This window comes from Natrix helvetica (genome assembly GCF_964273705.1).
Source record: "Natrix helvetica genome assembly, chromosome: 1".
In the NCBI taxonomy this organism is placed as follows: Eukaryota; Metazoa; Chordata; class Lepidosauria; order Squamata; family Natricidae; genus Natrix; species Natrix helvetica.
This window is the reverse complement of record NC_138548.1, coordinates 354945645-354971599: the sequence shown is the minus strand read 5'-3', so window position 1 is coordinate 354971599 and position 25955 is coordinate 354945645. Positions and strand designations below refer to the sequence as shown.

Genomic DNA, 25955 nt, shown 5'->3' with positions numbered 1-25955 from the left:
GAAATTGCATTCTTGCTTCGCAGAGAAGGCACACACTGTATGGTTTTTAATCCTCCTGCCCAGCCATGGACACCTGCAATGAGAGATTTGGAAAACAGAGCAACCACGACTTTACTCATGTCGATGGAAACTGAGCTCCAGGGTACCTTTCCACCTGATGCAACAACCCAACAAATTTGGGCTATTTTGGAAGATTGCTACAGGCCCGTTTCAATTGAATCTTCATGTTTGCTCATGTCTGAGTTCCATGGTTCGAAGTTGAAACCAGGTGAACGAATTGGTGGACATTTGACCAAACTGAAAAGAATGAGAAGTGAATTGAGACAAAATGGCCATGTAATCGATGATATCCAAATGATTAGCATCACCATTAACTCATTGAATTATGAATGGAAAGATGCTGTTGCAAAGATTAACTATGTGCCTATTGCTCAACGCACAGTTAACCACGTTTGCAGACTTTTAGTGGAGGAAGAAGCTATCAAGTTAGCTACACCACATCTACAACGACCCCCAGCATCAAAGGCTCCAGCCAGACGTCCCTTCCGAGCAAGAGGCTATGCTCCAAGGATGCCAAAATGCTACACCTGCAACCGTGTGCGACATGATACCCGGGATTGTCCCCAACGAGTTCCAGCTCCTGTCACATACCAGCCCAGAGGAACAGACTCCAGAGGCAGAGGTAGAGGCGGAAGACAAGGTCGTCGTGGTCCAAGGCGTGATCCACAAGCTCCACTCGCAACATTGGCCATAACCAACGTTCCACAACCTGATCCAAAGTACGACAGACGTCTTTTGTGGACTTTAGATAGTGGAGCAGCTGTGCACGTTACCCACAGAAGGGAACTTTTCACAGAGATGGGTGAGCCAGAGCCAGAGTATCGAGAACTGTACTCCTTCACCAACCACACTTGCAAGGTCATGGGAAAAGGAACTGTTTACATTGAAGAGCTCGATACATACATCCCTGATGTTTATTACATACCTTCAGCAACCAGTAATTTGCTTAGTCAAAGTCACTTGTCTAGAGATTTAAAGTTCCAGGTTCACCACCTCGAAAAAGCAAGCTACTTAGTTAAAGATGGAGATATTGTTGCTGAAACCATGCTGATTGGTGGTGTTTATTACTTAAAGCCAAAGCCTAAAAAGCAAGCACAGGCAAGTATGCAAACCCCAAAAAGGGACAGCACGGGCCCAGGGAGAGTTGCTTCAGAGAGAGAACCCGTTGCTATGCCAAAGGCTCCTAAAGCCAACAAACAGAGAAAACAGAAGCAGGTTGCTCAGAGCAAACCTGAGGTTCCTCATGAAACTGTTAATGTTGAGAATTCACTAATTGGTAAACCTTTGCATTCCAGGTGTATCCACAAGTGGCACAGAAGATTGGGGCATGCCAGTTTTCATGTTCTTAGAAAGATGCCGGAGTTCGCAAAAGGTTTGGATCTAAAGGGGTGTAAGGTGTTTTTGGATTGTGCAGTTTGCAGGAAGGCTAAATCCAAGGCAACTGCAATTCCCAAACATGCTACACGCCTGTCAACATGCTTTTTTGATTTGGTACACACTGACATAGTGGGTCCTTTCCCACCAACAATTGGTGGTAGAAAGTATTTTCTAACAATAGTAGATAATCATTCTAGATATGGATTTGTATATCCTATGAGAGAGAAATCTGAGACCTTTCAGATCTTTAAAGACTTTGCAGCGTTTGTTTCTACACAATACCAAGTTCGCATCGCCAGAATCCAGAGTGACTGTGGTGCAGAATTCATGTCTCAGCGTTTCCAGGACTGGATGCGTAAGAATGGAATTCTTCATCAGACATCCGCTCCATATTCACCGGCTCATAACGGAGTCGTAGAAAGAAGACAAGGAGTTCTACAAACCATGATGCGTTGTCTTCTAGAAGATGCCAATCTCGGTAGCATATACTGGGGTGAAGCAATCAAATATGCAAATTACATTGTCAACCATACTTGGAGCAGTGTAATTAATCAAACTCCTTTCTACATGCTGTATGGCTACAAGCCTGATCTCAAGAACCTTCACATTTTTGGTTCATATGCTATGGTGAACACTCCCTTAAGTCAAGGAAGAAAGGGAAGTCCAGTAGCAAAGAGACTGAGATTTATGGGTATTGATGATAACTCAAAATGGTGCAAATTCATTGATACTAAACATGTGATTGTCATTTCACAATCTGCAAATTTTGAGGAAGACATTGACTGGTCCAGGATTCATTCCAATGATCCTGGAGTTTATTTTCCTAGAGATGGTGTTCCAGATGCCACGCAGCCTGATGACCAATTTTTACAGGCAGACATTCCTTCTACCAGTTCTTCACAACCTGATGTTCCATCTTCGCAAGCCGCGGATGCTGATGCTAGCGACGAACGTGAGGACGAGGATGAAGAAGAAGAAGACTGGACTGTTGTTCCTAGACGTTCCAAGAGGGTCACAAAAGGAATCCCTGCACAACGATATTCATGGCAACTGACAAAAACACCATTACCTTTGACGTTACTCTTCCTCCTGAGACATTCACACAAATCAAACAGCTTCCTGATTCAGAGCAAGACAAATGGTATGATGCAATGCAGGATGAAATGGACAGTTTAAAGAAACTTAATGTATTCACACCTGCAAAACCTCCAGCAAACAAGAAAGTCATTGGCACTCGATGGGTCTACAGAATCAAGAAGAAACCGAATGGTGAGTCTCTATACAAAGCCAGACTTGTAGCTCAGGGTTTCGCTCAACGTTATCCTGAGGACTACACAAACACTTACTCACCAACAGTCAGAACTGAAAGTGTAAAAATTGCTTTAACCACTGCAACTATTCTTGGTTTAGAAGTTTTCCAATTTGATGTGGACACAGCTTATCTACATGCAGACCTAGATGAAGAGATCTACGTGAGAAGCCCTCCAGGATTCCGAAAGCAAGAAGGGGATACCTGGTTCCTGAACAAAAGTCTTTATGGTCTGAAACAGTCAGGTTTAATGTGGTATTTATGTCTTACTGACAAACTAAATTCAATGGGCTTTATTAAGTCCGAAACTGATGAATGCGTGTTCACAAAAAGATCTAACAATGCATATGAGATAATTCTTGTTTATGTTGATGATATTGTTTACATTGGTCCAAATAAGAAAATGAGTGAGATTTTTGCCAAAAGTTTGCAGAGATACTTCACACTGAAATCTTTAGGACACATTAGTACTTATTTAGGTGTTCAGATTGAAAAAACACAGAAGGGGTTTAGTCTTTCACAAGAGGAGAAAATTGACCACATTCTGCATCATTGCAACATGAAAGATGCTAACACAACAAAGACACCCATGCAAACAGATTTTCACAACTTAACACATGAACCAAGTCCTGAGTTCGAGGATCAAACACTATATCGTTCAGTCATTGGTTCACTATTATACATTAGTAGTTGGACCAGACCCGACATTGCACTTAGTGTTAATCTTTTATCATGACACGTAGGTAAGGCGACACAATTTCATTGGGCATGCATTAAGAAGTTGTTGAAATACCTGAAACACACTAAACACATGAAGTTATTGCTAGAACCAACACACACTGATCATCCACAGTTAATTTGTTATGCTGATTCTGACTGGGCAAGCGATAAGAAATCACGCAAAAGCACTTCTGGTTACATGATGTTCCTGAATGGATGTCCTGTTTACTGGCAAGTGAGAAAACAGAGTTTCATTTCATGTTCATCTACTGAAGCTGAATATGCTTGTGTTTCAGATGCTTGTAATTCTCTAACATGGTTTGATGCTTTGATCACAGATATCTGGACACGTCCGATTCGACCAATCACCGTGATGGAAGATAATGTATCTGTGGTTTATATTTCTGAGTCACATTTCACAGGTTCTAGGTCCAGACACATTGACATTCGTTATCAAAACACAAAGCAATTAGTTAAGCAAGGTTTTGTTAAATTGCAATATGTTTCTACACATGATCAGATTGCAGATATGCTCAACAAACCACTTCCTGTAAATCAACACGAGTATCTGCGAAAGAAGATGTGCCTTAATTGATGATTTGATGACGTCAGCCCAACTAGCAAAAGAAGGGGTGTCACTGCATTAAAATTGTTTGCTAGCCTGAACTGACTGAATTGACACTAAATAGTTAAACTGAAAGAGTTATTGCGCAGGTCATAAAAGTCTTATCTGACAGTGATGTACTGCACATGCTACACACATTCCTGAGCTACTTCTGATCTTTGTCCGGCTGCCAGGAAAACTGGGAGATGGAACTCTTTTATCAAAATGTAACAATTAGTTAGTATTTGTTTTTATTTCCATTTATTATTTTTGTATTAAAGTTTGTTTATTAATTAGAATATGTTTCTCCAGAATGTTTATTTCTTTTTCTTCACACCTTAAAGAATATGCCTGTTGGAAACAGCCCCAATCTAAGACCTCGTCTAGTTCAGGGTGAAATAAATCTTCCCCTGACAGACAGCAGTGGCAAAAGAGTCCCATTGAGAACCCGTTTTAAAGCATATACCACCAATGGAATATAATCTGGGGAGAGAAGGAATATGTAGCAACTGATATGTTTCAATCTAATTGCTTCTTATGGCCTTTGAACCATGAAGGTCACCTGCAGGTCAGAACAGCCTTTACATCTGAAATTTTACACTGCTTTTTTCACTGCCCCAAATTCCCCCAATATTTGCTATTCACGTGGTTTCTTCCACTTGCGTGCCTCATACTTGACACAATCTGAGCAGACATGCTTGGGGCACTGAATTTCTGGGACTGTTACAATCTCAACAATAATCTATCATCTACCATCACAAAAATGCAAAGAACACTCCCCAAAATATTTTTTACATAATTACCCAATTTCTACAAAAATAAGTATCCAGCAACTTCTTATGCTGAAGGTCAGATAGCCATTATCAAAGTAATATGTTCCAACTTTTTCTTTCCTCTTCCCCATCTAATCCCATTACATATTTGCCTTAAAAAAAATCAGACAAATTCTATTTAATTTAATCAATTTAAACAGTCAATTTCTCAGCTGGACTTACAATGGACAAATTCAATTCTTCTCTACACATATCACTTTGGGCATCATGTGGATTTTCCTGTGGGCGATAAGAGTGGAATGTTTCCTGAAGCGCCGTCCGCACTCGGGGCACTAAAATGGTTTCTCCCCTGTGTGCATATGCACATGATTTAGAAGGTTAACCCTACTACTGAGTTCTTTCCCACAGTATGGACACTTGTATGGTTTCTCTCCTGTGTGAGTCCTCTGGTGTTGAACCAGACTAGAATTCTGACCAAAACATTTCCCACAATCACGACATTCAAAGGGTTTCTCTCCTGTGCGAGTCCTCTGGTGTTGAACCAGACTAGAATTCTGACCAAAACATTTCCCACAATCACGACATTCAAAGGGTTTCTCTCCTGTGTGAGTCCTCTGGTGTTGAATCTGTGTGGAATTCTGATCGAAACATTTTCCACAATCAGGACATTCAAAGGGTTTCTCTCCTGTGTGAGTCCTCTGGTGTCGAACCAGGCTGGAATTCTGATTGAAACCTATCCCACAATCAGGACATTCAAAGGGTTTTGTTAGGGATGTAACCCTAGGCTTGGCTTGGCAATGTATATAAGCTATGATTGTAACAAATGTATCTGTTACTTTAAATGCTAGAGAGATGTAATTGGTTTGTTACCTCAAGCAGCCATAAGGGGGAGCCAGAATGGCTGTTAGCTCTCTGTTTGTTAGACGCTGATCGGTGTATTGTGAGGTACTGTGGTTTGCTACTGTTAGCTGTTTTGTGTGCTAGACTGACTATTTCATAACTAAATGACTGAACCGTGTATGACTTGGACTGTTAACTGGACTCTGAATATCTCTGTATTTCCACATAGTAAACTACTATATTTTATACTATTCAGTGTCCCTATATACTGGTTTGTGCGTGTTCGTTCATACCACTCTCATTACGCTTCTCTGGACACTCGCTCTCCTAACCGGGAGCTTACTTACTTAACAGGTTTCACTCCTGTGTGAATCCTCCTATGTTGAACCAGACTGGAATTATAATTGAAACTTTTCCCACAGTCAAAACATTCAAAGGGTTTCACTGTTGTGTGAATCATCTGGTGTTGAACCAGGCTGGAATTCTGACTGAAACGTTTCTCACAATCAGGACATTGAAAGGGTTTTTCTCCTGTGTGAATCCTCTGGTGGCCAATGAGGTTGGAATTGTGATTGAAACCTTTCCCACAGATAGGACATTCAAAGGGTTTCTCTCCTGTGTGAGTCCTCTGGTGTTGAAACAGGCTTGAATGCTGAGCGAAACATTTCCCACAATCAGGACATTCAAAGGGTTTCTCTCCTGTATGAGTCCTCTGGTGTTGAATCAGTGTGGAATTCTGACCGAAACATTTTCCACACTCAGGACATTCAAAGGGTTTCTCTCCTGTGTGAGTCCTCTGGTGTCGAACCAGGCTGGAATTCTGATTGAAACCTATCCCACAATCAGGACATTCAAAGGGTTTCTCTCCTGTGTGAATCCTCTGGTGTTTAACCAGACTGGAATTCTGACTAAAACTTCTGCCACAGTCAGGACATTTAAAGAGTTTCACTCCTGTGTGAATACTCCTATGTTGAAGCAGACTGGAATTATAATTGAAACTTTTCCCACAATCAGGACATTCAAAGGGTTTCTCTCCTGTGTGAGTCCTCTGGTGTTGAAACAGGCTCAAATGCTGAGCGAAACATTTCCCACAATCAGGACATTCAAAGGGTTTCTCTCCTGTGTGAGTCCTCTGGTGTTGAATCAGTGTGGAATTCTGACTGAAACATTTTCCACACTCAGGACATTCAAAGGGTTTCTCTCCAGTGTGAGTCCTCTGGTGTCGAACCAGGCTGGAATTCTGATTGAAACCTATCCCACAATCAGGACATTCAAAGGGTTTCTCTCCTGTGTGAATCCTCTGGTGTTTAACCAAACTGGAATTCTGACTAAAACTTCTCCCACAGTCAGGACATTTAAAGGGTTTTACTCCTGTGTGAATCCTTCTATGCTGAAGCAGTCTGGAATTATAATTGAAACTTTTCCCACAATCAAGACATTCAAAGGGTTTCTCTCCTGTGTGAGTCCTCTGGTGTTGAAAGAGGCTCGAATGCTGAGCGAAACATTTCCCACAATCAGGACATTCAAAGGGTTTCTCTCCTGTGTGAGTCCTCTGGTGTTGAATCAGTGTGGAATTCTGACCGAAACCTTTCCCACAATCAGGACATTCAAAGGGTTTCTCTCCTATGTGAGTCCTCTGGTGTCGAACCAGGCTAGAATTCTGACTAAAACTTCTGCCACAGTCAGGACATTTAAAGAGTTTCACTCCTGTGTGAATCCTCCTATGTTGAAGCAGACTGGAATTATAATTGAAACTTTTCCCACAATCAGGACATTCAAAGGGTTTCTCTCCTGTGTGAGTCCTCTGGTGTTGAAACAGGCTCAAATACTGAGCGAAACATTTTCCACAATCAGGGCATTCAAAGGGTTTCTCTCCTGTGTGAGTCCTCTGGTGTTGAATCAGTGTGGAATTCTGACTGAAACTTTTCCCACAGTAAGGACATTCAAAGGGTTTCTCTCCTGTGTGAGTCCTCTGGTGTCGAACCAGGTTGGAATTCTGATTGAAACCTATCCCACAATCAGGACATTCAAAGGGTTTCTCTCCTGTGTGAGTCCTCTGGTGTTTAACCAGACTGGAATTCTGACTAAAACTTCTCCCACAGTCAGGACATTTAAAGGGTTTTACTCCTGTGTGAATCCTCCTATGTTGAAGCAGTCTGGAATTATAATTGAAACTTTTCCCACAATCAGGACATTCAAAGGGTTTCTCTCCTGTGTGAGTCCTCTGGTGTCGAATCAGGCTGGAATTCTGATTGAAACCTATCCCGCAATCAGGACATTCAAAGGGTTTCTCTCTTGTGTGAGTCATCTGGTGTTGAATCACTGTGGAATTATGACTGAAACTTTTCCCACAGTCAGGACATTCAAAGGGTTTCACTCCTGTGTGAATCCTCTGATGTTGAACCAGACTGGAATTCTGACTAAAACTTCTCCCACAGTAAGAACATTTAAATGGTTTCATCCTGTGTGAATCCTCCTATGTTGAACCAGACTGGAATTATAATTGAAACTTTTCCCACAGTCAAAACATTCAAAGGTTTCACTGCTGTGTGAATCCTCTGGTGTTGAACCAGGGTGAAATTCTGACTGAAACCTTTCCCACAGATAGGACATTCAAAGGGTTTCTCTCTTGTGTGATCCCTCTGATGTATCAAAAACTGGGAAGAATTAGAGAAACCTTTCCCACAGATAGTACATTCAAAGGGTTTCTCTCCTGTGTGAGTTGTCTGGTGTGTCACCAGGTTGTAATTGTGACTGAAACCTTTCCCACAGATAGGACATTCAAAGGGTTTCTCCTTGATGTGAGCCCATGTTGCATTGTTCGCTAAAGCATTTACTGCACTGGGAGCACTTGTAGGGAATCTTTCCTGTGTGGGTCCTTCCATGGAACACAATGGAGTTGTTCTGACCAAAGATTTTGCCAGATTCAAAGTATTTGTATGGCATTTCTCAAGTCTGGATCCTCTCAGGCATAATCAGCTGTGATTTGCAAGATGTATATTTCCCACAACAGGAATGTCTATGGAACTTTTTCACAACTTATATTCTTGCGGAGGTCAAAAATATGGATGGTACCTTGCTTAGTTGTGCTTTGATTCAAGCTGCTTTCTTCTGCCCAGAGTGAGGCCTGCAACACTGTCTGCCCTACGTGGCTTTTCAATTGACCTTTTCCTCCACAGTAACTTCCAGATATTTCCCTCTTTTGCGGAATGGGGAAATAATCTCCATCATGTAATGTATGCTTGAATTTCACACTCTGCTTTTCCCAGTTAGAAATCTCTTCTTAATTTTCTCATTTCTCTCTCACTTGCCAAGGAAGGTGAGGAATTGTGTGGCTGTAATGGAAATGGAAAATATTTTGATTTCTGGACTGACTTGCTTTGCTGTTATCCTCAGTTGTCCAGAGTGCTCTTATTGCCTTCGTCTTTTGTCTATAAGATTAAAACAAAAGCATATTTAATGTTGCATAAAATGGTTGCAGATGATGAAAAAAGAAAAAGGTTTATGTTACAGTGAATAAGCAAACATGCTCCAATAAGGTTTATGAGTTGACACCTATATTTATTATGATTCATTTAACACATGGGAGACTACCTAGATCAGCAGTCACCAACCGGTTGTCCGTGGACCACTAGTGATCAATGAGAAAATTTTGTTGACGTGCAGAAAAGATACTTGCATTTTTTAATATTGCACTAAATACTATTTATCTTTTTAAAAAAATTCATATTACTGGTCTGCGGGATTTAAAATTATGAATTTATCCCTGGTCCCTGAGGTCCGAAAAGTAGGTGACAGATCCAAGTTTGAATATCCATTCAGTGATGAAATTCACTTTTTGACTGGGTCAACCACAAATTCTTAGTAGTGCAAAGGGTTGTTTTCAAATACAGTCAAGTGAACAATAAAGAACATCCTCACTTCCGGTTCCGGCGGCTGACGGCGACGGGCAAGCTTTGCTTGCCCCGCGCTTTCCCGGTGGGCTCCCCACTCCTTGGGGGGCACAGGACGCCCCGTAGAGGCTCCTGCTGGAGGAGCGGCACTGTGGGGGATCCCCAGGATCGGCGGCGGCCGGTGGGGGCCTCCCGCCTCGCTCTAGGCACCGGGGAGCATGATGGGGGACGCTCCGGCGTCTCGCTGTGAGGCTGACGGAAGAAAAAAGACGATCTGAAGGACGTGGCTGCGGTGCGGTGAGGTGACAACTCCCTCTCATCCCCTTCACTAATCTAGAAAAATTGCCAGCAGTTTAAACTCTACTTTCGGCTTGGCTGGAGAAGCGCGACTAGAGGGAGGGGGATTTCCCCCCCCCCCCGGACAGGTGGCTGGAAACAATTTCGCTCTCAGCCCCAAGGGAAGGAGGAGGGGGGAGAGCCAACTAAGGATGCCACGCTCCTAGTAATGGCGAATTTTTGAATTTAAAACTACAATGGAAGGATGATCTGGAAGGCTTTTTGGGAACTTTGAAAACTTTGTTATGCCTCCAAACCCGAAGCTGGCAGGGCAAGATGGCACACTTCCGTTGTCTTTATGAGCTTTGAAACCTGACTCCACCTTTAAAACTTCAGGCTTCCGGTCTTTGTGTCCGTGCTACTCAGGCAAATCTCTTGTTGATTCCTGCCTTTTGAACTCCCTGGAGTGAAAAACTTTACTCTACTGCCAGGGTGATTAAAAAAATCCTCTTCTGCCTGGACCTTCTGTCTCCTGGACTCTCCTGGCTGTTTCACCTTTCTGACTGATCAATCTCTGTACTGACTGATTTTCTCACCCCACAAACAATGGCTCCTAAAAAACCACCTCCTGGAAAACCTGGCTTTGCTGCCTCTGCCCCGACATCTGCAACGTCCAGTCCTAGTACACAATCAAAGATAACAGCTTTGATGCAACCTAAATCTACAGAGACTGAGTTTCAACAAATGTTTCAACAAATCCTACAGGGGCAAGAGGAAATAAAAGAACAATTAAAAGAGATGAAAGAAGAAATCAAAGAGAACCAGGTTCAAATTAATAAAAACTCACAGAGACTGGATCTTTTGGAGGGTGGGACGGCTGAGATGAGGGAGGGGATGGAGGGGATGCAGAAGGGAAACAAAGAACTTGATACCCAGCAGATGAAAATAGAATTTGAGAGAATGTCCTTTTATCTTAGATTTCAAAATGTGGTGGAAGCAGATGATGAAGACGTAAGGGACATTATGGCAAGTATTTTGGCTGAATACATTCATAGAGAGAAACAACAGATGGGGTGGGAAATAGACCTGGTTTATAGAGTGAACTCAGCGTATGCTAGAACACATAATGTACCCAGGGAGGTACACATCAAATTTCTCAGAAAAAGTACAAGAGATGAGATTCTGAGTGCACAAAGGGGGCAAGAATTGAAATACCAGGACAGGCATATAACCATTCTGAAACAGATCCCCAAGAAAGTGAGAGAAAAAAGAAAAAGTTACTCGCAGTTAGCGAAGAAACTATACCAGAAGGGGGTGTGGTTCAGATGGCAGATGCCTGAAGGTATGTTAGTATTCTGGGAGGACACAAGAGTTAGAATTAATACACCCATAGAGGCACAGGCCTTTATGGACAAAAACAAAGCACTCTTAGAAAAACCAGATAATAATAATAATAATAATAATAATAATAATAATAATAATAATAATAATAATAATAATAATAATAATTTTATTTGATTAGCCGCAACCCTCTCCCGAAGGACTCGGGGCAGCGTACAATCAAAACGGATAAAAAATACACATAAGACAAACATATATACAAAAAGAACAGAGACATATACATATGTGCATGGAGGAGAGTTGACTTATAAGTGAAAGACAATTAAAAACAGAATTTAAAATCCCCTTAAATAAAATTACTAAATTAAAAAACCCATCAGGAGCGTTACGAAGTTATGGTTGAGCCAGGCCAGCTATTTGGAAAAGGTGGGTCTTGAGCTTGACACGGAAGGAGCGGAGGTCAGTAGTGGTCCTAATATCCGGGGGAAGGTCATTCCACAGGGCTGGGCCCGCCACAGAGAAGGCTCTGCTCCTAGGCACCGCCCCATGGCACTGTCTGGCGGACGGCACCTGGAGAAGTCCCTCTCTGTGCGAGCGGATAGGTCGTAGGGATGTATGGGGCAGAATACGATCCCGCAGGTAACTAGGTCCTGAGCCATGGAGCGCTTTAAAGATCGTAATCAAGACCTTGAAACGCACTCGATAGACCACAGGAAGCCAGTGCAGCTCGCGCAGGAGAGGTGTCACATGGGAGTACTTAGTACTCCCCATAATTACCCGCGCGGCCGCATTCTGGACCAACTGCAGTCTCCGAGTGCATTTCAAGGGAAGCCCCATGTAGAGAGCGTTACAGTAGTCCAGGCGAGACGTCACCAGCGCATGGGTGACTGTGCGTAGGGCGTCCCGGTCCAATAGGGGGCGCAATTGGCGCACCAGGCGAACCTGGTGGAACGCCCCCCTGGCCACGGCTGTCACATGTTCATCCATGGACAGCCTGGCATCCAGGAGGATGCCCAAATTGCGCGCCCGCTCCACGGGGGCGAGTTGAATGCCCCCAATGGCCAGAGATGGAATTATCTGGTTGAACCGGGGAGCCGGAACCCACAGCCACTCCGTCTTGGAAGGGTTGAGCCTGAGTCGGTTGTCATCCATCCAGACCCGTACGGCTTCCACACACCGGGACATCACTTCGACGGCCTCGTTGGGGTGGTTCGGGGTGGAAATGTACAGCTGAGTATCATCAGCGTAGAGATGATATTCCACCCCGAAACCACGGATTATCTCACCCAGCGGCTTCATGTATGTGTTGAACAGGAGTGGCGAGAGGACCGACCCCTGTGGCACCCCACAAGTAAGGGGGCTTAGGGTCGACCTCTGCTCCCCTGCCAACACACGTTGCGTCCGGCCGGAGAGGTAGGAGCCGAACCACCGCAAAACGGTGCCCTGGACCCCCAGCCCCTCCAGTCGGTGCAACAGGATACCATGGTCGATGGTATCAAAAGCCGCCGAGAGGTCTAATAGGACCAGGATAGAGAAACAGCCCCTATCTCTGGCCCTCCAGAGATCATCTACCAATGCGACCAAGGCCGTCTCTGTGCTGTGCCCAGGGCGAAAGCCGGACTGGCGCGGGTCTAGATAATCATTCTCCTCCAGATGTCGTGGAAACTGAGAAGCCACCACACTCTCTACAACCTTCGCCAAAAAGGGAAGGTTGGAGACAGGACGATAATTGGCCAGCTCCGTAGGGTCCAGGGAAGGCTTCTTGAGCAAGGGTCTCACCACCGCCTCTTTCAAGGAGGCCGGGAGAGACCCCTCACCCAACGAAGCATTCACTAGGCCCAGGAGCCAGTCGCGTGTAACCTCCCAGGATGCCAGTACAAGCCAGGAGGGACACGGGTCCAGCAAACATGTGGTAGGTCGCAGTCGTCCACGCAATCTGTCCAAATCCTCGATGACAACCAAGTCAAACTCCTCCCAAAAAGGTTTCTCAAGACTCGCCACTGGCGTCTCGACTGGGCCACTGAAGGGGACCCAATCCTTCCGGATTTGAGCGACTTTATCCTGCAGATATTTCCCAAACTCCTCTGCCCTACCCTGTAAAGGGGCCTCCCGCGGCCTCTGAAACAGAAGGGAGCGGGACACCCGAAACAGGGCGGCAGGGCGGTTCTCTGCGGATGCAATGAGAGCGGCACAATATTGACGTTTGGCCGTTCTCAATGCCACTAGGTACATCTTTAAATGGGCTCGTACCTGTGCTCGGTCAAATTCGGATCGGGAGGATCTCCAACGACTCTCTAGGCATCTCTTGCGGCGCTTCATCACCCTTAGCTCCTCGGTGAACCAAGGAGCCAGGGTGGATCGTTGCCGCCGGAGAGGCCGCAAAGGCGCCACCAGGTTTAAGGCCCCGGTAGTCGCATTATTCCACGCGGCCACCAGGTCCTCTACCCGAGGGCGGGTCAGGGCTGCAGGAGGTGGCCCAAGCTCCGTCTGGAACCTGTCTGGTTCCATCAAGCGCCTGGGGCGGAACCATCTAGTGTTTTCCGGTTCCGCCTCCCCGCAGCGAGGGGTAGCACCAGGGAAGTCAAGACGGAGGAGTGAGTGATCTGACCATGACAGAGGAGTGATGGTTAAATTCACTCCTCCCAGATCACTCAACCACTGGCGAGAGACAAAAACAAGGTCCAAGGTGTGACCTCCCTCGTGTGTCGGGCCCTGAATCATTTGAGTCAGGTCCATGGCTATCATGGAAGCCATGAACTCCCGAACCCCCTCTGATGCTTCTCCCACCGACGGCAGGTTAAAATCCCCCATCACTAAAAGTTTGGGGGTCTCAACCGCCACCGATGAGATCAGCTCGAGGAGCTCAGGCAGGGTCGCTGATGTATGGCGGGGAGCCAGGTATACTATCAGCAGGCCCAACTGCCTCCCAAGGCCCCATTTCACAACAAGGGATTCACATCCGGACGTTTGTGGCACAGTGGGCTCCCTCGGCTCTAAGTCCTCCCGGATAATCACTGCTACCCCACCGCCCCTTCCCCGGGCCCGGGGCTGGTGAAATGCTTGGTAACCTGGTGGGCACATTTCCACGAGGGGTAACCCTCCCTCGTGGCCCAACCAGGTTTCCGTTATTCCCGCGAGGTCCGGCTCCCCCTCCAAAATTAGATCACGAATGAGGGGGGCCTTATTGACAACGGACCTCGCATTGCATAACAACAGCCTCAGGCCCTGCAGATCCTGACCACCTAGAACGCGGGGGTTGGTACAAGCGACCGGGTGTAACCAGCATCCACGGTCTCCCAACCGACTGCGAGTTGTTAATCTGTCCTCGTATCTGCCCCTCCCTACGACCGTTGGAATCAAGGAGCCCTGTATGGGAATGAAATCCTCTCCCCCCTCCTCCTCTCTGCTCCTTCTGCTCAAGACCCCACCTGGTGACCTGGCTCTGTCAACGCTCCTGATCTGACCCATCCACCCCCCAACCCCTAAACCCCTAAAAGAATTTAAAAAACATTTAACTAAAAAACCCCTAAGTCTCCGCTTCCTCCACCTCTCGGGATTAATGAATCCGTCATCAAGGTGGGCCCTAGAAAGGGCGGAGGGCCACACCTGCGAGAGGGGGGATTCCCGCAGTAGGATTAGGTCTAGCCTAGAGTACATATGCTATTAAAAATTCATCAGGGCCTAGGCTCTCTGCTGCAGATGGTGTGGTCATACGCCATAGTCCAATAAAATTGAAAAAGCCGGGTTCCGGTGCAAAGAGAATCGTCCAGTCCAAGATGAGGGGGGGGGTAGTGATGATAATAAGATGGTCAGGTGCCGGTCAGTAGGTGGGGGCTAGTGGGTGGTCAATGGTGGATGGCGAGGGGTAGATGGATTTTTGCTTGATAATGGGCAAGGGGCAGATGGTCAGTCAGATGAAGATAGGGAGGTAAAAACCTCCAGGGCACGCACGGATGAAAAACAGGGGTAGTTGTTAGTCCAAAAGTCAGCAGGGGGGGGGGGGGTAAACGGAACAGTCAAGGAGGTGGCTGGCAGGGGGTAAAAACTCCCCTGCCAAGTCTGATGTTAAACCTCCTGCCAGTTCCCAACAAGCCTGCTAGTTCCCAGCAAGCCTCCCCCCCAGCCTCCAAGCTGCCTCCTGGAACGCAGCCCTTCTCCTACCAGGCCTTCGGCATTTAGGTCTTGCCTAGGCCTGCATCCATGTTCTAAGCACTCCAGCCAAACCATTACAAGCCCCAACGCCGCTCCTACCGGCCTCCAGTCCTTCCTGCTCCAGTCCTATCCAGTCCTATCGACCTCCAATCCTCCCAACTCGACCTCCAGCATCTCCAACATCTCTCCCAATCTGCTGCAGGCCGGGGAATTTGGCATTCGGCTTTTCCAGCCGCCACCGCCGCCGCTTGGATTGCCGCCGCCCCAGGCACGTCCATTTCCATTCACCGCCACCCCAGAGCTCGCTCCAAGCCACAAGCCTCCAAAAACGACAACGCCGGAGCTCTGCCAGCGGGGGGAGATGGGAGATGGGGCGACACCGAGAAAAACCAGATCACAAAAATGAATAAGAAAACTTGCCTGACATAAGTTGACCGAATTTATTAATTGAATTTATATGCTGACTATATATAACTATTTAGTAATGATTTTTTTTGCAAATGTATACTTTGAGTATGGAGGGAGGGGACACCTACCACACATTGCAACCGTCAAAATTTGTACTTATCCACTACCTTTTTCCGTGTAAATTTTTTTAAAAAACCAATAAAACGTTGTTTAAAAAAAAGAAAAGAAAGAACATCCTCTTTCATTTCTATGGTTATACTTATCAGGGTATCATAAATATCATTGCAACAGAACATAAGGATATAACAGAATTGGAAAGGATCTTGCAGGTCTTCAAATCCAACCGCTGATTAAGCAGGAGACCCTATACCATTTCAGATAAGTGGCTCTCTAGTCTCTTCTGAAAAACCTCCAGTGGTGGAGTACCACAATTTCTGAGGGCAAGCTATTCTGCTAGTTACTTGTTTTCACCATTAGGAAATTCCTCACTCGTTCCATAGTATAAAGAGGTGAAGTAGCAGCCAAGTACTCCTAATAAAGTGCCCTTGATCAATTGATCATCAGCAAATATGACTACATCTATACAAGCCAAAGTGTAGGAGTTTCCTGGTCTCCAACAATGAGTTGTATATGTGCCAAAGAATAAAGAATCAGCAATGATCTTAGAACAGGAATTGTTGCTACCCACCAATTTGGGAAGGTTTAAAAGGCCATTTCCAAACAATTGGAAACCCATTATTCTACAGTGGCGGATTTTATGCACAAGTGTAAAACATTCAGGAGAGTTGCTAATTTTCCCTGGAGTGGAATTTCAAGGAAATTCAATCCAAGGTCAGACAGTGCAATGGGCACTGAAATTGCAAAGAGTTATATCTCAGACTCTACAGCAAGGCTGTCAAATTAGTGTCCTGTGGGCAGGATGAGGCACTCACTGGCCACGTTCTTGTCTGGTTTAGAGAAGGGGGGGGAAAGTCATGATGTGTCATATGATGATGCCGTGATGATGCAAGTTTGATACCCCTGCTCTACAGGCTTCAGTTAGCATGTTAAATGTTAAGATTCATGATAATGCAATTAGCAAAAGACTGAACAAGTATGTTTCATTTGGAAGAGTTCATGGAGAAAGAAAGCCTCTTCTCTCTAAAAAGGTCATAGCAGCACTACTGAGGTTTGCAAAGTTGCATCTGAACAAATCACAGGACTTCTGGAACACTGTCTTTTGCACAGATCAGACCAAAGTGGAGATGATTGGCCATAATGCAATTGGGCCAGAGGCCATCTGTCCAATAGCTAAAACTTGGCAGCTATAGGATTAGGCAACAGGATAATGGTCGCAAAACACATCAGCAAGTCTACAACAGAATGGCTGAAAAAGAAAAGAACCAAGGTGTTGCAATGGCAGTCAAAGTCCAGACCTCAACACGATTTGCGGGACCTCAAGAGAGTTGTGCATTAAAAAAACACCCACAAACTTCAATGAATTGAAGCAATATTGTAAAAAAAAAAATTCCTCCATAATGCTGTAAGAGACTGATAGTCAGTCATACTTCTGTAGTTGTTGCTGCTAAAGGGGGTTCTACAAATTATTGAATCATACATTTTTTCACACAGGACTTCTCCATTTTGCCTTTCTTTTTATAAAGTAAATGATGACCTGATGTATTGTTGTTCATCTATGGTTGTATTTACCTACTTTTAAAAACTTCTAAGTCCACATGATTTTCACTGTGTCCTGATACATCAAATCAAGGAGATACATAAAGTCAAGGAGAGTGTACTTTCTTTTTCACATGACTCTTTATCTGGACGTCCTGGGGATATATTATACGTTTGCAGAAATGTACATTCAGAGAAAAATAAAAATACACACACCTACAATATGGAGATAATCCATATATTTCAAGGCTGTGCTAATGTTCATCAGGAATCTGATGAATTTGATGATTGCTCACATGTTGAGATGGTAAGGCTGAGGTTCAGGCCTCAACAGGCTTCTGAGACCCTGGAATCTTTCACTGTGGGTTAGGCATGTGGCTGAAACTACAGAAGGCGTGCTTGACTATAGTTCTATAATTTTTTTAAAAAAAATTTATAATTTCTATATTTCTACATCTTATCTGTTGTGTGCCAACTGCCTCTTATGTAATGAAGTAAAAGCAAAGAGATGTATAAATATCTGCACTATGCTCAGGGTTCCTTCTTTCTTAGGAGGGACCCATCTTTCTTCAGACGAATAATAGCATTGGCTTCTCAACACACAAGCTTGGACTCTCTTTTGTGTTTTACTGAGCCACACCTGTCAATCTGCATGACACTAACTTTACAGATGTGGGGGCTCTAATTGATGAAATGATGCCTAAAGCAAGATTTGAAGCATCAGTTATGCCCATGGAAGCCATGAGCTCAAAGTAAGGGGAGTAAATACTTTCCACAACCCCTTTGGTGACATTCCAATTGAAGTAGTCCTCACTTACTGACTTCAATGGGGACTGGCATCTGTGTCGCTAAGTGGCCCAATGAAGCATAATGTCACATGACAGTGCCAACCTATATCTGTTCCTTTAACTTTAATGGGTATGTATTTTTATGTCTCTAAACAGCCCGCAGTTATGTCATGGTAAGGTTGGTGGCCAATACATTTTATAAATAAATATACCTGAACAGTCAAAACATTCAATAGCTATCTTTTTAAAAAGTGCTGGGTTAAGCACAGTTGAACCTGATACACGGATAAGGGCACCAATAGGAAACATGGTGCTTGTTAGCTAGAAATGGAAGTAAAACAGAACAACCCAGAAAAGACCAGAGGAACATCAGTCCGACCTTGTTGCCCAGAAAACATCAGGTCCGTAACAGAATAATTGAGCTGGGAGGGACCTTAGAGGTCTTCTAGTCCATCCCCTGTTCAGGCAGGAGACCCAATTCCATCCTGAACAATTGGCAGTCCAACCTCCTCTTAAAACCCTCCAGTGATGGGAACACCCACAACCTCTGGAGGGAAGCCATTCCCAAAGAATCCACCTTCACTTGGAAGAGACTTTTCCAATCTTCCCACCAGAAGGAAAACTGCAGCCACCAGTTTCACAGCCTGCAGCACCAGTGGGCTTCAATTCGGGGAGGGAAGGAACCTGCAGCAGCAGCAGCTGAGATGCTTCAGCCCAGTTGCTTCTCTGCTTCCAGGACTCTCCTCCCACCTGCCCTCCACTCACCTTCCAGCTGCTGCTTCGACCATGGGAAGAGCACAAAAGCCGCTCTGCACACCACTCTCCACCCATGAGTGATCCGGAACAGGAAGTTCAGCTGTCCCAACAGTGCTTTTTTCAAAAGGCAACCTGACTTTTTCTTCTACTCTACCCGTCGCCTTCCAACCTTTCTAGCAACACAGTACTCGATGGTTTTAACTCCTTTAAGCTCAACCACAGGGATTATCCGCTTTCTAGGCACAGGTGTTGCCTGTTTAAGCTCCATCTCCAGATAGAAGGCATAAAAAATACCTTTCTCCAGTTTCTACCTGAGGCGTTTGCAACATGTTTTAAACTATTAAATGCTATCAAGTAGTTTTTGATTTCTAGCAACCGACTTTGCAGCTGAGCCTAGTGAAATAGTGAAATGTGATGTTACTTAACCTTGTGGAGATTAGCTATGTGCCCAGCCCTAAACGTTCATGAAGGTTTTACAGAATTACACAATCAGCTTTCTTAGGGGTGATTCTCAGTGGAGATCAAAACCTCTCTACATGCCAAAACTTTATGACTCTGAGGCTCCCAGGATTTTAGGGCATGGCAGCAGCATCAGGCCAGACCCTCCAGGGGAAGGAGCTTCACTCCTGCTGGCCAGGGCTGCATCCAAGAGCATCAACCACCAAGCTTCATTCTTGGAGGAGGAAATTTTATATCTGCTTAATGCCAGGTGTAAATTCTGTAAATTTGCTATCACTGAAGTCTCCCATTAGGTCACACAGAGAAACATATGCAGCTGGGCCTAGAAAATGGAGCCAAAGAAAGAGGGCCTGGTTGCCTATATATGGTAGAAAAAATGTCCCCTTGCCCAAAAAAAGTGTAAAAAAAACAGGGGCAAAATAGAATAGCCCATCAAATCCCATGGCTAACTGATCACCAGACTAACCTTTTTAGAAAGATAACCTGCAATGCTATTTTAAATGCAGATTTAATAAGGTATGGATGGTGAGGATAATGGCTTTTGGTTCTGAAATCTGCTGTATGGAGGAATTTGGAATAAAATAACCCCAAACTTTTATTGATTTCCTTTTCATTCAAGAACTCAAGATGGCATATAAAGCACTTCCTGGGCAGCCTGCTTTAATTTTTCAGGGTAAAGGTCCCAAAGACAGCCTACCTACCTACTGTGATATACTTTTTGCCTCTCAATGTTCCATAGCTCATATAAGCATGCATTATTATTATTAGAAATACATAAGCGGATTGAATGCAAGGATTATGATTAACTTGATTAGCTTTATTTGTATTAGAATGTAGGACACTCATGTGCCACACTGTTCACACATTGTTTTGATGTTTTGATTAATTTAAAAAAAAAACTTGAAGAAAAGAGAGAGAGGGAGAGAGAGAGGGAGGGGGAGGGGGAGAGAGAGGGAGAGGGAGAGGGAGAAAGAGAGAGAGACTTGTTGATTGTAAGTTCCTTGGGGCTGAGAAGAATTGCAAAACTGAGTTTCCTGAAGTGGACCACTAGACTCCTAAACAACTGAAAAAATGATCTAATATAAAGAAAAGGCAACCAAAAGAGAAACATGCAAACAAAAGCGAATAAAACACCCCCAGGAGCAAAACAAATTAAAGTTTAATTTCTGTCCATTGTTCAATGGCCTGTTAAATTGGCCATGGCCACCTAGCCATGACCTAGCCATGCCCATCCAGTCACATGACCACCTAGCCATGTCGCCTCAGCCGGTCCGCCCCCCCCCCCCCCCAACAGTCTGAAGGACTGTGAAGTGGCCCCGTTTAAAAAGTTTGAGGATCCCTGGGTTAAGGTCATGTCCTGTCCTTAATCCCATCACCTGGAGGTGAAGGTATTTTGTTGTGGATAGCCTGGCCCAGGATTTTTTAATGAGCATCTGCTGTAGGCTATTAGGAAAGATCGGGGGCTGCTTTCTGCCTCTAAGAATGTGTTTCTCCATTTTTCCTTTGGAGAATTATAATATTCTACCTCTTTTTAAGTCCCCAAAATATTTCATTCTTGGGTGGGGTGGGGCTTCCCACAATTTCCCCCTTTTGGGCTATATATATTTACATATATAGCCCAACCTACGCACTATTAGAATGATCTCTGTACTTTCTATATGCCTGGAACATCACGAGGGATGCTTGCCTGGCATCCTTACTTGGGGTCTATTGAAATGGGAGGTGATTTTGCAGGCCACTGGGACAAGGGAAAGTATACTGGTGGAGGCAGCAGAGGACTCTCATGATGATAATGGCAGTGGCCCCATGAAGGTCTAGCAGCCAGGGCAGAAGTTCTTTTAAGTAGAAGAGAAATGTATAGTGTGCAATTTTCTGTGTCAATACTTTTTAGGTATCTGATGTCACTTTCTGTGAGCTTTCAGTCAGGTTTGAAGCAAGCACGTCTCAAAATTCTTTGCAGCCATGATTGTGCTTAGTAGATAATCAAAGGCTGCCCATTTCCAAGGATTGTTTCCTAACTTGCCTTAGTTTATTGCATCCAGGATTTGTTAGGCCAAATTTAGATTAGCCAGTGTGCAAGTCAAGCTATGAACATTTTGGAAGTTGTGAACAATGAGCCCTGGGACTCCTATTAATGCAGTGATAACCAGTGCAACATATTCTGCTTTACTGGGCAACATCATTTGTGAGTCCAGTGGTGGGTTTCAAAAATGTTCACTACCAGTTTGGTGGGCATGGGGGAGGGGGCATGTGACTGAGTCCAATTTGATGGCACTCATGCCCACTCACTCATTTAAGTCCATCACCACCACCAAGCCAATGCCCACAGGAAAAGGTAGGAAAATTTCTGAAGTTTTTCTTTACTGTGCAAGGTTTTTCCTTGCACACAACAGTTGAGAGACGCTTGCAATGGGGAGACTGGCAGCTCCAGATCTTGTGGCTTTTTCAGGGTTTTCTTTAAAAAAGCTGTCTCTCCAGACAAGCTTGAAAACCTTCGACGTTGCTTCGGGAAGGGGCAGTCGGGCAGCATTCCCCCCCCCCTCCATGGGCACCTGCAGTCTCGGAGCCTGCAGCCTTGGAGCAATTCCTGGCCTTTGCACAGTAAAGAGAAACTTCTCGTCAGGGCGCTTGGAATTCACCGCCACTGCCCCTCCCCCCCGCCTCCATGTGGAGTTGGGGTAAGGTGAGGGAGTATCCTCCTCAGCATTTTTTCCCACCAGTGGAAAGAGTGCTGAGCTCACCCTTGCCACCCCTCCCACCGCCTGGAGATCCAAGCTGCGGAGAGGGGGGATGGCTGCAAGGCCGGTGTCTCCGGGAGACACTGGTCAGTGCAGATGGGTACCAGGCTAGCACCAATGCTTACCTGTGTGTAGGCAGGAGACGGCAGTTCTGCGGATACATGTGACAACAGCAAGGCAGTGTCAGAGCGGGACGGTTTGAGGGCAGGGCCAGCCGGCCATCACTACCAGTTCGGTGACCAATGCCCAATTATCATTATCGGTTTGCCCGAACCGGGAACAACGCACCGCTGTGTGAGTCACAGTCAGGACATGGAGTTTGGAAATCTCTTTTCTGCTATCTCTTCAGTGAGGAAATTGACTGAGGGGTATGCCCCCTCCCCATGGATTTGGCAACGAGATAGGCCTATTTGGGCCTTAGTGCCACAGAGCAAAAACCAGCCAGGGGAAGCTTTATGTCAGGGGTCCTCAAACTATGGCCTGCGAGCTGGATATGGCCTGCCAACACAATATATCCAGCATGCGCAGTGGTAGGATTAAGCCTTGCCCTACATCTTCCAGCCACTCCTTGTATGGCTGGCTTTTCCTGCTACTCTCATCATCCCACCGCCAGCTTTCCGCTTTATCATATATCTTGCAGAATTTACTTGTACATTTGCGTACTTCTGCTCATCGCTGCTCGCAAAGGCAAGGACAAAGGGAGCGGGCTGGAGGGTGGATGGGGGAGGGCAAGCTGGCGGACGGGTGATACTGGTGGTGGTGGACTGACATGTGCGGGATAGTAGGGGAGACTGTGGCATTGGAGCCATTCCTGGGTGTTTCCCAAAGCTGGCCTGGCTTGCAAGAGGAGCATGTAAGAAAGCACACCCTCAGAGCTGTTCTGGGGTGTTTCCCGAAGCCAGCCTGGCCAGGGAGGGGAGCATGCAGGAAATCACAGCATCCAAGCCCTTCCTGGTGTTTCCTGAAGCTGGATTTGCCTGCAAGGGAAACACACGGAAGATCGCCGGCCTGACTAGCCCGGAAACAGTGTGGCACCCATTGTGAGATGGATGAGAGGCTCAAGGTTGGAGGGCATGCAGATGGTCCCTGGGGGACTGCTGCACTAGGGCACTGTGTGCTCTCCAGCCTCCTGCCCATCTCTGCTTCTGCGAGGCAGAAAGCTGTAAAAGTCTTTGCCTGCGCCTTTCAGGCCTGTCTCTTGGCTTTCAGAGCATCAGGCGCCTACCACATGCTTGCCTTCCTCTCTCCCTCGGGGCCCACAACCAGGGGATGCATCACCCAGTGCAGTGCTCTTCTCTGTGGGTCACCTGCTCGCCCACCTGCCGGCTGGACTGGAAAGCAAGCAGCGTGTCACCTTGAGCCCACCCTTAGCTTCCTCCTGCTAGGCCACCAGCTTTTTGAAGCAAGCAATTGTGGATACATGTGACGACAGCAAGGCAGGGCGAGCGTCAGAGCGGGACGGTTTGGGGGCAGGGCAACAGCCAACAGCCTCCGCTTACGTCCAAAAGCTGGTGGCCAGATGGGAGGAGGCTAAGGACAAGTGCAAGGTGACATGCTGCTTCTGGGCCAGTTTGGGCAGGCACTACAGAGCTTGGCAGGGACGGCTTGCCTGAAAGAACTATGGCAGAGCCTTGCAGATATTATGTGCTGGCTGTCCTCTGGGTAAGGTCCCTCATCCTCATCCCTTCCCCTTTCCACAGTGTCCTGTTTTTCCAAACACCCAGGCTGGGCAGCAATTCCCAGGGAAGTGCTCCAACCGAGGAGGCTCAGACTGTATCCCACGGCATGCCCAACACATAAACCGTTCCTGTCCCTTTCAAAATGGCCACCCAGCGCTTCTATGGGCTGCCCAGGGCCAACAAGCAGCTTGTGAGACATGTATGTGTAAGGTATGCTGCCGCTTGCACCAGGACACAATGTGGCATTTTGCGCCGTTACCACAGTTCACATCAGGGATGAATCCAATGCCGATTGAAAATGGTGGTTGCTTCCAGGACAAAGTCATGAGGCCCAGTGATATTTGTCCTTCCTCTCTCCCCAAAATGAAGTTGAGAGATCTTCAAAAGATAAGGAGGCAGGTGTAAGGTCACGTGGGGTGGGAGTCAGGTGTAAGAGGGGGAGTGAAGGGCCAAGAGGATACAAGGGTTAGGAAACACAGCACAGGGTGTCTTGGAGGTTGGGGGAGGCCTACAGATACCTACGGCAGGCCGACCTAGCCCTGTGCTAGGCCTCCAAGGAGTTTTTCCCAGCTCTGAGTAGACAGTGTTCTGCTTAGTGACTCACACATTTGATTAATGGCTGCATCAGGGAGAGCAGGGGGTTTCGGATAGTAAAGGAAAGCAACTTCATTTAACAGCCATTGGAGAATGCAACCATAATTCAAGGCCCATCATAGTTATATCTTGAGGATTACTTTTAGGCTGGCTGCAGAATTCTGGCGCTCAAAATCGGGTGAAACAAAGATAGAAGACTGAAACTCCAAATGTGGGAATTCCATAATCAGCATACAAGAACCACCAAAAATTCCTTTTTTAGGAATTCCACTACTTCTGGAAAAAGAAATATCCAGAAACTCTGCTGATAACCAGAAACTAGTAGATAGCCATTTTCCATATCACTCCACATTCAAATTTAATTCTGAGAAATGTTTGAGAAAAATGAATCAGGCCAAAATTCAAACAATCAATTAGTCACCTACACTTTCAATAAGAGATCACAAATGAAATTCAAGCATTCTCTAAACTCATCTACTTTTCCTCATAGGGATTACCTTGTGTTCAATAAGGGATGATTAATGAGTGGACATTTCAAAGATTTCTCCATGGTGTGAGTCCTCTGGTGTATCATTAGGTGGGAATTATGATTGAAACATTTCCTAAAAGATGGGCATTCAAAGAGTTTCTCTTCTATGTGAGTCCTGTGGTGTCTCACCAGGCTGGAACTCAGACTATAACATTTCCCACAATCAGGACATTCAAAGGGTTTCTCTCCTGTATGAGTCCTCTGGTGTGTCATCAGGCTGGAATTATCACTAAAACTTTTCCCACAAATAGGACATTCAAAGGGTTTTGTGTGAGTCCTCTGGTGTCTCACCATACTGGAATTATGACTAAAACTTTTCCCACAAATAGGACATTCAAAGGGTTTCTCTCCTGTGTGAGTCCTCTGGTGTCTCACCAGGCTGGAATTCAGACTAAAACTTTTCTCACAATCAGGGCATTCAAAGGGTTTCTCTCCTGCGTGAGTCCTCTGGTGTATTATAAGGAGGGAATTCTGAAGGAAACATTTCCCACAGTCAAGACATTCAAAGGGTTTCTCCCCTGTGTGAGTGCTCTGGTGGGTCACCAAATTGTAATTATTACTAAAGCTTTTCCCACAGTAAGGACATTCAAAGGGTTTCTCTCCTGTGTGAGTCCTCTGGTGAGTCACCAGGTTGGAATTCTGACTGTAACGTTTCCCACAGTCACGACATTCAAAGGGCTTCTCTCCTGTGTGAGTCCTCTGGTGTTTAACCAGACTGGAATTATCACTGAAGCTTTTCCCACAGATAGGACATTCAAAGGGTTTCTCTCCTGTGTGAGTCCTCTGATGTGTCACCAGGTTGGAATTATCACTAAAGCTTTTCCCACAGATAGGACATTCAAAGGGTTTCTCTCCTGTGTGAGTCCTCTGGTGTATTATAAGGAGGGAATTCTGAAGGAAACATTTCCCACAGTCAAGACATTCAAAGGGTTTCTCCCCTGTGTGAGTGGTCTGGTGGGTCACCAAATTGGAATTATTACTAAAGCTTTTCCCACAGTAAGGA

General features: G+C 45.6%; 1 protein-coding gene across 1 annotated transcript; it reads right to left on the bottom strand.

Annotated features, from left to right (window-relative positions):
* Positions 1-4329: 4329 nt before the first annotated feature.
* LOC309381989 (uncharacterized protein) lies at positions 4330-8144 on the bottom strand (the record flags this gene model as incomplete). The annotated part of the gene is made up of 2 exons (XM_081933410.1): positions 4330-6934; positions 8120-8144. The coding sequence occupies 2 exons, from the start codon at positions 8142-8144 to the stop codon at positions 6027-6029; spliced, it is 933 nt and encodes a 310-aa protein (XP_081789536.1). The 3' UTR covers positions 4330-6026.
* Between the last annotated feature and the right edge of the window lie 17811 nt (positions 8145-25955).